This window comes from Camelus dromedarius, chromosome 12 (assembly GCF_036321535.1).
Source record: "Camelus dromedarius isolate mCamDro1 chromosome 12, mCamDro1.pat, whole genome shotgun sequence".
NCBI classification, from domain to species: Eukaryota; Metazoa; Chordata; class Mammalia; order Artiodactyla; family Camelidae; genus Camelus; species Camelus dromedarius.
The window spans coordinates 45771274-45784436 of NC_087447.1; the positions used below are offsets into that span (position 1 = coordinate 45771274).

The 13163-nt window shown below is 37.6% G+C and overlaps 1 protein-coding gene and 1 pseudogene across 1 annotated transcript; one reads left to right on the top strand and one right to left on the bottom strand.

Annotated features, from left to right (window-relative positions):
- The first annotated feature begins 1026 nt into the window (after positions 1–1026).
- On the top strand, positions 1027–1967 carry LOC116155177 (olfactory receptor 52D1-like; annotated as a pseudogene).
- Positions 1968–6254: 4287 nt separating this feature from the next.
- Positions 6255–7196, bottom strand: LOC105098039 (olfactory receptor 52E1-like). Its single transcript, XM_010990659.3, is given in 1 exon segment — positions 6255–7196. A coding segment is annotated over 1 exon segment (942 nt).
- Positions 7197–13163: the final 5967 nt, after the last annotated feature.

The following is a 13163-nucleotide window of genomic DNA, read 5'->3' on the forward strand; positions in this document are numbered from 1 at the left end:
TTAATTGTGTTTCTAAGAAGGAAAAGAAAACAAACTGTGTGTTAAGGAAGCAATATACCTTTCAAATATTGCTCTAAAAGAAGTCTTAAGAAATGGAACAAGTAGAATCAGCAGGTCACAGTATGGGTTGTGGGTAAGGATCGGCCAACATAGGAGAGGTACGCAGAGCAAAGGAAAGTTATAAAAGAAAGCTCTGATGAAACAGACTGCCTAAAGAGTGAACTTAATCAAAAGCAAATCATAAAGTCATTTCACTAACTGAATAAATGTGAGAAAGTGAAGGAAGCTCAGAATACAGGTTATAATAATATCGTAATTCTTGCCCGCTAAGGTCCCAAGTAAACACAAATTCAGGGGCCAGTGGAGTCACGAGCAAAGCAATGAGCTGTTCATTTGCTGAAACACTATCATCAGGCCCACTGTTACCATCCTAAATGAATTCTTTGTTGGGTCTGAATGAACCCCCTAAATGAACCCCATTCTGATCATTGCACAGTAATCAACATATCCTCCCCAAATTTGGTGTTTAAGTCTCAAAGCTGCCCTCTGTAACTTGGCATGTCTCAAAAATATTATAACTAAAATCTAAAAAAAAATCTATTTTCTTTTCAAAACCTTCTATCATCCCTCCCATTTCACTCTAGTTTGTATAATTGCACTTTTGTTACTAAGGCATCCAAAGAAATGATTCTTAGTTTTCTTCAGCTTTCAACTAATACCTGTTTCTTATAAATGGAAGATTTTTATTTTCATGTATTTAAACTCCAGTTTTTAGTATCTACATATTTTCCCTCACTTAGCATCTATAGAACAGCCACACTGAAAATTACAACTCTGAAATATTTCACACTTAGGTGATGAAATTATTTCTGTCTAAATATTTACAGACATTGTTTTTATTCCATGGACTGCAATTCCCTATATTTTGGCTTACTTAGCTTACCAGGGGCTTCAAAATTTATGTTATTATTTGTTTGCTTTAGAGGAAAATTTATGAAAAGAAAACTGAAACATCTAATGCTGATTATGTCAGCATACAATAAAACCGGTGTCCATCCATCAACCTTCATTCTCATTGGCATTCCTGGGTTGGAGGCTGCCCACATCTGAATCTCCATCCCTTTTTGTGTTGTCTACCTTTGGCCCTACTGGGAAACTGCTCTATTCTCTTTATTGTCAAGGACCGACTCCAGCCTCCATGAGCCAGCGTACCTCTTCCTCTGTATGCTGGCTGTGGCTGACCTCACTACAGCTGTGCCCAAACTTCTCAGACTTTTCTGGTTCCATGATGGTGAGATTCGCTTTGAAGCCTGCCTCACTCAAGTGTTCCTGATTCACTCTAGCTCCACCATGAGTCTGGCTTCTTCCTGGCCATGGCTTTTGACCATTATATAGCCATTTGCAGTCCATTAAGACATTCAGCTATTCTGACACATTCTTCAGTTGTGGGCATGGGCCTAGCTATTGTACTCCGGGGCACAGCATTTCTCAGTCCTCACCCCTTCCTGCTACAGTGGCTTCCTTACTGCAGGACCAATGTCATTTCCCACACCTATTGTGAGTTCATGGCCCTCATCAAGATTGCCTGTGCTGAGACAAGAATTCGCAGAGCCTATAGCCTCATTGTTGCATTTCTTACAGGAGGAGTGGACTTCATACTGATCACTTGTTCTTATGTCCTTATACTCCACACTGTCTTCCACCTCCCATCCAAGGATGCCCGACTCAAGACCTTGGGTACTTGTGGCTCCCCATGTGTGTGTGACCTTGGTGTCTTATACTCCGGCTTTCTTCTCTTTTCTTACCCACAGATTTGGGACCAGGTGGCACCCCATGTCCACATATTTGTGGCTAATATCTATCTTCTTGTCCCACCCATGGTGAACCCTATCATCTATGGGGTAAGGACCAAGAAAATACGGGACAGATTTCTTAAATTTTTCAATCTTTCAAAGCCTCTTAACTAAATCCTTTTAAAAAAATTTTGGGGTATGTAATATCTGAACAAACTTTATGCTATATACCTTTGTGGTTTCTTTATCAAGATCTTTTAATTGTTTGAGGGATAATAAGGTTTTTCTATGGGAAGTAACTCACCAAAGAAAGCTATCACATTATCTCATCTCATCTATATTGCAATAACGAAGCAAATATATTACAATGTTAGAGTCTTTTTCAAAATAGTAAAATATTGTTTGAAAAAGATGGAGAATCATATGAGGCTAAAAACAAGAGAAATTTAAAATCAACATGATGTATAATTATATACCTGTGGTTTATTGTATAAGACTTACTACTAGATTTAGAAATTTCCTTTTTTTTTTTTTTTTTTTTGCCCCAGTTCTTCCTTCTTGACTAAATGTTCTTCTTTCATGCTTTAACACTTTCTTAGTGAGAGTCTCTTGGTGCTAACTTCTCTGTTATCTGTTCATCTAAAGTTTTCTTCATTTCACCCTCTTCTTGAATGGTACTTTTCTAGCTACACCGTTTCATTCTCCAGTTACTATATTTTGTTAGCCTCTTGAAGTCATAACCCTATAGTCTTCTGGAATCTATTATTACTTTGAAGAGGTTTGCTATTGACCAAATTGTCATTAATTTGTAATCTTTTCACTATGTCACTAAATCCTTTTGCTTTTTTTGATGTTCTGTAGATTCACATGGATAAATCTCATAGGCATTATACTAATTGATAAAAATCAGACACAGAAGACTACATACTGTATGATTCTGTTTAAATGAAACTCTATAGACAGCAAAACTATGGTAGGGTAGTATTCAGGCATCTATGTTTTAAAGTTTTTTCTGCAGTTCATAAACAGCTAAAATTGAGCTGCAACTGTGCAAATTGAGGTACAAAGAAATTAGTTAACCAAAGGAAAAATATTTCAGTCAAGTACTTCACCTCTAAAGCTAAAAATGTAGAGAGAAAAAAATGTGAAGAGAGGTAACATTTGTTAAGCATTGCCTGGTACCAAGCTCATCATTGTGTATTTTATATACATAATCACTTAACCTTTACAATATTTTCTAAAGTTAATTATCATATATACCCATATGATAAATAGCTCAACAAACTCATATTCAATTTGCTAGGATTTAAGTCTGTCTAGCTCTAAAACCATAATTTTCCTCTAATCTTACAATGATTCCATCTATAGGTTTATATTCTTAACCACTACACTTTATTTAGTTACATTACACACTGCTATGTCAACATGACAAGTACTGTGATAGAAGTACAAAATAGGTAATTAACCAAGGCTATAATGTTTAGAAAGTCAAAACACTATTCCATCAGGACATCAGGAACATTAGATAAATAATTAAACAAAGATAATTAAACAAAATTGTGGATTAGGTCAAGTTAGGGGTGTGTGTGTGTGTGTGTGTGTGTGTGTGTGTGTGTGTTTGGGAGAGATGTCTAGTTTTGAGTTAGCCAATTCTGTATCCAACCATCTCACTTCATAAAGATTATTCCATTCTCTCCATCTGACAATGAACCATTTTGATTAATAATCAAGTTTCAACTTTCCAGAATGATTCTCAATATTTAAAGCTTGAATAATTCTTGAAGTCTCTTAAAAATGCAGATTACTCAGGCCTACTCTGAAACTATTAGGTTCAAAACTTCTGTGGTGTATCCCATGGATAAAATCTCATTTAAATTTCATAAGTCATCCTGAATATTTATGATTCAGTGGTCGACGGTTCATTCTTTGATAAATACAGTTGTAGGAAGCTAAGAATGGACACATAGATGTCCTTCCATTCAGAAGATACAACACAATTTAAAATTCCTACCAGGGCTTACTTACAGTTTTTAATTAGAATATAGAAAGTTGGAAAGAATATCCCTCAAAACTTTATGAAAAAATATGCTGGATAATCAAAATTCACCATTTTCTTGACTATGTCAGATAGTTGAAATCAGAGAGCATCCAACTAACACAAAGTCTAAGGAAAAATAGGCAGTTTCAAAGAGAGATGGAACATGATCCCATACTCACCAAGACTGGATGCCAGGTGCCATACAAGCCTGTAAAAAGAATTGACTAAAATTTTTAAACAATTTCTCACAGCAAAGCATGGATCTGTGTAAGAATCGAAAATGCCTGGGAGACATGTGTATATGACACGAGTGGGAATTTATACCCACTCAAGTTTTTCTCACTTGACCTCAACCAGCTACTCATGGAAAGTCTGAGGGCAGGAGTAGAGGCCCGAAAAGGCCTTCATCATGAGATAATCTGGTGGAAGGGAGTAGCAGCCACTGGAGGATGGAACTGCACCTCACCCAAGTTTTCCTCCCTCTAAGGAACAAGGGAGGACCCCACTGCCCCTGAGGGAAAGGAGCAGAAACAAACTCTGTAACCCCAGAACAAAGCAGGTTCATCAGAAGTGTCCTACAGCACTAGGGGAGAGGCAGATCACTGAGAAGTCTCCACTTTCAAGACCCAGGAACATAGCACCTGCCTAAGACAGGCTGAAGGAGAAAAATTAGGAAGATAAATCCTGCTCCCACCACCAGATGAGCTGGGTTCATGTAACAAGTAACTGCGCTCTGCTCCTGAGGGAGTGTCGAGACCATGAAGCGTGGTCTTGTCTGTGGCACAGGAACAAAGGGATGATCTAACGCTGATAGTGGGGTAGATACTAGAAAAGTCTTCTGACTCATCAGCCCTCACCCTGAGTAAGAGGTAAAGTGAGAGGGATATGAATCCTGTGATGCAGTCACCGAGGACATTCAAAGCAACAGCAGGAAGCAATGGATGACCTGATAGTCCTTTAACAATTAAAGAAGTTTAATCTACAATGAGCAATCTTCTAACACACACAGAAAAATTCCAGGCCCCAGTGGCTGCACTGGTGAATTCTACCAAACTTTTAAAGGCTAAATACCAGTTCTTCCACAAATTACCCAAAACATATAAAGAGAGTGAACACTGTCCAAATCATTCAAGAAAAAGTTGGGGCTATATAGTTAGAGTCTATTTCATAAGTAGAATAAATGGATAAATAAGGATGAGTTTGGGGCCACAATAGGGTCCTAGAAAAGCCACAACATAACTGATTGTTTTCAAATTTCAAGTTCAGTGTGTGATGTTAATTAATACAAACTCCCTCTAAGAATTTATGAAATCATATTTTCTATTGCAATAAAAGTGAGTAGGATTTTTTTCTAAAGCACATTCTACAAATATGAGTGTCATAGGATGGTCTAAGGAGCAGTCTGAAGCCAATATAATTTTAAAGTTTAAAATGAATATTTGTAATTATAAGCTCTGAGGAGTCTTGCAATAGAAATATAGTTAAAAATGTAGCTTTAATGGCCAAGATTTACAAACATACTTTACCTTGAATCCCTTCTACAAATAATGTCAATAATGTATATAGAAATAGAGAATAATTAGTGATATCACATGGAACTAGAGTTCCATCTTAAACACAAACATATGCACACACATACATGGGGTGGGGGATAATGCTGGCCTTGTAACATCACTAAGACTTTCAACATTCCATTAGAGTGAAACTCTTCTGTGGTGTGGCAAAAAACACAGAGACAACTGTTTGAAAAAGAATTGTTTCTTTGAAAAGAGGTATCAGCAATCCAGGCTCTGCGAGAACTCATCCAGTAAATGAGAAACACAATTCAGCTTTAAAATTAAAAATAAACTACACACTGACAAAGATGGCCAAGTTTCTTCAGTTCTGTTCATGGAAAATTCCCACCTTCACACGTGACATAGTCACAATGTCAGTTTCATATACTCCAGCATGAACACGGCAAAGCAAGAATAGCATACTTTTTGGCAGGGAGTCCAGGCATATGGGAACTGCTCCAGCATCTACTATTTTGGGACCAGCACTAGTCAGCGTAACTCATTTATTTTTGTTTAAATCAGGATATGAATGGCTTTTTTGTTTGCTTGTGATTTGGGGGGAGGAGATGCAGTTTAGTTTTAAACTGATGATGACTATGGAATGTGATTGACTCAGTCATAATGGAAGCAGAATAGAGTGTTGGTTTTCTTCTACATGAGGAATCTAAATTATTTCCAAACAATGGAAAATTATAAAGCAGTTTTATTTATGCATTTGACATGTGCTTAACTTTCCATTGTGGATTTGAGAAGGAAGCTGACAGGCCTCCCTTAAGATGGGTCTGCATAACTTCCAAATGTCCCTTTTCCATTCTGAAAATAGAGAATTGGTGCCACTCCCTTCTTAAATTTGAGTATTTACAAGAGCTATGTTTTTTTCTTGGAAAATACTTTCAGCATTTTTTCTCTAATCTGTTTAGTTCTGACACCATAGATTACAGGGTTGAGAGCAGGTGGAATAACTACATAGAAATTGGCCAAAAGGATGTGGATGTAGCATGATATATTCTCACCAGATCTGTGGGTCATGAATGAAAAAAATGCAGGAGTGTAGAAAGCCAACATGACACACACATGAGAGCCACAGGTGCTGAGGGCTTTGAGCCGAGCATCATGGGAAGGGAGTCAAAAGACAGCACGAAGGATGTGGACGTAAGAGATGACAATGGCTATGATGTCAAACACTAGTATAGAGATGGCACATAAGCCATAGATGATGTTGACCTTGATGCTGGCACAAGACAGGCAGGCAATGCCCATGTGCTCACAATAAGTGTGAGGGATAATTTGGTGTCCACAAAATGGTAACTGTATGATGAGTAGAACAAATGGTATGGCAAAAGACAAAGGTCTTAGGAGGATGACCAATGAAATGATGAATACCACCTTATTTGTCAGCACCAATGTGTAGCGAAGAGGGTTACAGATGGCCACATAGCGATCACAGGCCATGGCCACGAGCGCAGCCGACTCCATGCCAGTGCATAGGTGGATGAAGAACATCTGGATGAGGCAGCCCTCAAAGGAGATTTCTCCCATCTTGAACCAGAAGATGCCAAGCATCTTGGGGATGGTGGATGTGGACAGGCCCAGGTCAATAGATGACAGAATGGCCAGGAAGTAGAACATGGGCTGATGGAGGCGATTCTCAGTCTGAATCACAGAAAGGATGCTGATATTTCCAAGGACAGCTGTCAGGTACACAGCAAAGAAAGGAAAACCAATCCAGATATGCAGATGTTCCAGCCCAGGTATCCCCAAAAGGAGGAAAGAGTAGGGATGAAATAGGGTGGCATTAAGTGAGGGCATCCTTCTGGGAGCTTTTCTATAGTGAAATGTATCATAGATCAAGATCCTCTCATTCATAGAATAGTTTTCATCCTTGCTCAGTGCACTCAGAGAAAGTGAAGAAATCAGTGAAACTCCTTCCATATCTACTGCATTGTTGCATCATAGAGGCTGGAAAGTTTATAAAAATTAATAGTAAAATGTAATGACAAGATTTCAATATACTTCATCAAATCCACTCAATGGCATTTAATATTTTACTTCAACAAACATTGACTAGGTATCTACCATATATGCACCAAGTTTTATGCTAAGACTGATGCGAAAGATAAGTTAAAGAAGGTTCTTTTCCTTACAGAATTTAAATTTTTAATGATTAGAACAGTCATACAAATCAGCCATTCAAATTAATAAAATAGTTGTCAGGAAAAAGTTTTTCCCTTGTTACTTGGGTACACAAAATTTTTTTCTAGATATCTTTTATTATTATTTCATAGAAAAATTGGTTGATTCATGACTGTATACTTTAGGTACAAAGTGAGACTACATCTTAAACATGATGACAAATTTATGGTATGTGAATTATATCTCAATAAAGCTGTTTTTCAAAAACTTAAAAAGAAAACACCATGATGACAGCCATTATTATTCTGAATGTACCACATTTCTGAGTGGAACATATGTAATACATTCTTAAAAGGAACCATAAGTGTAACAAACAAGAGCTTTCTAAGACAACTTTTGATCTGTGCAGGCCTCTCTCTGTTTAAGCTACCCAAAACCATTTCTCATGTCATAGTTATCTTCTGACTTCTCCTTTCTTGTTGGTACCAATATCAAAAAATAACCTGGCATTGAAGTTTTATTAACGAGGCCACAGAGGACTTCATCTCAGGGTAATCTTCTTAATCTGGTCTGCTTAGTATGGACGGTACATATCCCTCTTCATTTCTGTTCTGATGGTAGGCATATGGGGCCTTGCCGTTTAAGTGTCTTCCTGTCAAGAAAAAAACACAGATTCACACACACACAGATTAATGTTCAGGTTTATAAAATACCACAAAATTGTCAGGTAAAATGAGTTAATTTATACCTGTCACTCCTTGAAACCAAATCCACTATTTTTTTAACTATACTAAGTTGTCACCATTATGTACCACCTTCGTAAGCTGAAGTGCACTGTCATCAAGAGTGCTATCTTTCTCATGCTATATTCTGTCTCTCTATCAATAGACTATAGAGAGATATAGATAAATAGGTTTACACATGCAAAACAAGTTCAAGCTGCATTAGACAGATAAACCATAATAGAACAGTATTTCTGGGCATGAAAGAGTGTGTGTGTGTGTGTGTGTGTGTGTGCTGAAAGGGTATATTGCTGCTTGAGTCTTGGACACATTGCTTCAGAAATTATAGAAAGGAGAATATGATCCCAGATACAGGAAGGAGATAACAAATGTGAGTTAAGATGATTAGTCAAAGGCAAATAAATTACTAGATGAAGAGGGATATCAAGAAAAAAAATAAGAACTATGTAGAAAACATCCCTAATTTGAAAGAGGATGGCCATATGCAAGGAGTGGTGTTTAAATTCAGGGAATTTCAGAAGGAGATGAAATTGAATCCTATAATCAGATTTCCTTTCTGTGACTTGGGTTCAGCTAACTTAGAACTTAGTGTTTGGAAAATGGCCTAATATTTAGACATAGACATTAGGAATTGTAGCCAAGTTCTATTGCTCATTGTCATGTGAATTTGATGAAAACATATCCCTTCTTTGAGTCTGAGATTCCTCACCTGTGAAACGAGGCTAACAATGCCTATGTTGCCGGTTGTTGCAAGGTTCTCATGGCCCAAGATGGTTCATAAAAATAGCATAGTTACAGTTACTGGTTTACCTGTTGATATGAACATCGTGAACTTGGTTCTGACATATCTCAGCTTGTCAGGTAATTCTTACAGCTGACTTTAAGTCCTGATCCTCACTTCATCTGCATATTAATTTTATGATAGAGTGTGTATATTTATAACGAAGTAAATCTGATTACCTTTATCCCTAGACATTTTCACAGATATTTTCATTACATACTTGATGATTCCACCATTACAAAATGATTAGGACTACCTTCTGGTTGGAGTAAAACAGCAAGTTGTTTGGTTGTGTTTTACTACATTGTAACTGGTGAGGGATAATTTCTAAATAATTTAAAGTAAGTTCAACTGATTATAGGCTCAGGACTAGGCAGGCACCCAAACTTTAAATTAGATTAGAGGGGACTGAAGGAGCCATAGCAGTGAGAAAGAGAAAGAAAACATGAAGAGAAAGAACTTTGATAGATCAATAAATAGTATTCAGATCAGCAGGAAGTGCACAGAAACAAATGACAAAGATGTTAAAAGATATATGAGCCGCATACGGAGATTAGAAAAAATGAAGGCAGTGGTTGCTCAAGTGTATATAAGAGATTATGCCAACACATTCTTACAGATTGTTCCATGATCCCCTCCCCTCAGCCAGAAGGTTTTCCTTTCACCTACCACTTTTTACCTTGTGCTCAGTTGGCCACAAATAAAGATCCACGCTTCTAAAACCTTACATAGCAGCAGAGACTCCTGGAGATGTTAGCAAAACTCCCCTAGCATCCTTCTGAACTCCATTTGCTTAGGAGGGGGGTTCTTTAGTGCTGTGGCTATAGCCTCCAGAGTGAGTACTTTGTATTGGAACACCTTAGGGATAGAGGTAGCGACAAAGCTCTGAGGTCTGATTTAGCTCCTTTTCCAGTGAAATAGAATGCCACCAGACATAGATAGCCCATGTCTTTATTTCAAGACCCAGAATTTCAAATTTAGGATTAGTTTATTTCTAAGGGAAAATTATTATTATTATTTTTTAATCTTGTAAAATACTTAAATACTTTTTACAACAAGGTTCTTAGGATTGGTTCTAAGCTTATAATACTGAATGCTTTGAGATGGGTAGGACCAATCTAGATCTCATGATAGATAATAATGGCTGTATTAAATCTGGGTATATCTTCTTAGTATTGCACAACTACCATATTGACTCAATATTTAGTATAATTGAAGAGCTAAAAAATGAAGAAATACATAATCATTGCATCACAGTGACTCCATATTTAGCATTATCACACAATGCTAAAGTGAAGAAATGCAATACAGTTTTACATCATACTGAAATCTATCATATCACTCTGGAAGAAGCTTCCTGTCAGTAATGAAAAGAAGAGGTGAAAATCTAGAGGAGAGAAACTAGTCATTTTGCATTTTGTGATCATTCTCCCACTGACTACTTATATAAAACCATTAAATATGTTTCTGTACCCAGTTCCACCATGAAGGAGAAGGTGTTCCCCCCTGCCCCAACACCACCAACCAATGCTCCAGACATCAACTGGGTATCCTATAGTTTAACTTAATTTTGACACTATCTATCTGGAGATAGTGTCAGATCACACAGGTCAAGGGTTTAGTCTCACAAGACTGCCCCCTAACCCACTTCAGAAACCAGTCACAAACCCAATTATCATCTGTGCCTCTGACCACCTTATAAACCAGACTAGGTTGATTATAGTCTCTAAACTCAGTCCTTGAACTTTTGTGGTCAGTCACAAGTCCAGGTTGTTACAGGACTGGCTGACTGATTTTAAATCAGAGGTTGCCATGATCCCTTCCTTGAGTTCAATTAATTTGCAGAGCAGCTCACAGAATTCAGAGAAACATTTTACTTACTAGATTACTGCTTTAGTATAAATGGATATGACTCAGGAACAGCCAGGTGAAATAGATGTGCAAGGCAAGGTACAGGGAAAGGACATGGAACTTTAATGCCATCTTTAGGCATGCCACTCTCCCCAGGTTTCCATATCTTCACCAACCCAGAAACCCCCCCCAAGTTCCATTCTTTTGAATTTTTATGGAGGCTTCATTACACAGGCATGATTAGGTCATTGGTCACTGGGGATTGAACTCGATCTCCAGACTGTCTCCCTTCCCATGAGGTCAAGGGGTTGAGACTGAAAGTTACAACCCTCTATTTACATTATGGCTCCACTAGCAACCAGACTTCATCTTAGGTGGTGCCCAAATGTTACCTTATTAACATAACAAAAGACACATTCATGACTCTCATCAGCTAGGAAATTCCAAGTGTTTTAGGAGCTCTGTGCCAGAAGCAGGGACTAAACTCAAATAATTATTTATTATAAATCTTAATATTGCAACTTATGTACAAATTCCTTTATCATCTCAATCTCAGTTGGTTTTATTTAGATATAATTGACCTATAACATTGTGTTAGTTACAACCTGTTGATTCAATACACTTGAATATTGTAATATGATTACCTTAGAGTTAGTAACACCTCCATCAAATCACATAATTATCACTTTTTTGTGGTAAGAATATTTAAGAACTAATCTCTTTGCAATTTTAAAGTATATAATTGAGTATTGTTGACCATACTCACCATGCTGTGCATTAGATCCCCAGGACTTATTCATCTTCTAACTGCTAGTTTGTACCCTTTGACCAACATTTCCCCAATTCTTCCACCCTCAGCCCCTGGTAACCACCATTCTACTTTCTGTTTCTATGAGTTCATCTTTTTTAGATTCCACATATAAGTAATATCATAAAGCATTTGCCTTTTTCTGTCTGATTTATCCCTTAACTTAATGCTCTTAAGGTCTATCCATGTTGTCACGAATGGCAGGATTTCCTTCTTTCTTACAACTGAATAATATTCCATTCTGTATATATACTACATTTTCTTCATACATTCATCAGTTGTCAGATACTTAGGTTTTTTGTTTTTTCCCTATCTCGGTTATTGTGAATATCACTGCAATAAACATGAGAATGCAGATATCTTTTTAATGTCTTGTTTCAATTTCCTTTGAATATATACCCACATAAGGGTGTTCAAATGAAAGAACGGTCGACAGTTTCACAGGCTGTAGAGAGTTGCAACGAGGACAGCAGCATTTGTCTGGGCCTGGTGACTGGAGGCCACTGATCAACTTAAGGTGTTGGGTAGGATGCCAGATTAAAGAGAGGTGGGATGAGATGAGGAAAAACAGATTATACATTTTATTGTGCTTGTATAGTCCTTCTCACATATTTTTGGACAACTCCAGTTGATCCGTGATCCTCAAAGAGTGATGTTGTTCATTCACTTTTTTTCAGATCTTGTTACCAGACATTTGTACACATTTCTATTTCTAAGTTCTAGGCCTCAACCCTCACCCAGGAATTCCCACTTGTTTCATGGTGTTATAAGGTCCTGAGCTAAGTATCTAGTATGGAAACTTTCTGCTCTCACTTCTGCTTCACTGGGGGTTCAAGTCTTGGCAGGAATCTTTCAATCTTCCAGTGCAATTGGATAGCTGTCATAAAGTTAGCATTCTGTCCCTCTCAGTTAAAGTATCAAAATGCAGCTGAATCTCTGATCGTCTTCCTTCTCTTTTGTAGTACTTTCTGGGTTCCAACAACCAGCTGAGGTAACGCTCCAGCTGCAGAGACTCTCACAGCTCTCCCTGTCACTGCCCTTTGTGCTCAGCAAAAGCTTTTCCTTCCAAGACCTGTGTGTATCCCTCTGTTTCTTTCTTTCTTTCTTTTTTTTTTTTTTTGAAACACAAAAGTGAGAAGATAGCATGTGTTCAGATAAAACTTGGAGGAATATGCAGGACAAAACAAGTATATGCCTCAGAGAAATCTGGAAAAATTGTTCAGAAAAAATAGTCTGAGAGGGAGGGGGCCATTTATGAATTATATCCATCACTCTAATTCCTAGTGTGTGATGGACAGTCATTACCACAGAGAGTCGAGGCCAGTTTCTGGACATAGAGTTAAAATGTTTCTGTGGAAAGTGCAGAAGCTGTAGAAGCGGGGGGCTTGTATTCTAATCATAACTGTCCTTTAGTTTGCTCAGTGGCATTTCTAAACCTGAACTGCAAGATCAAGGTGCTA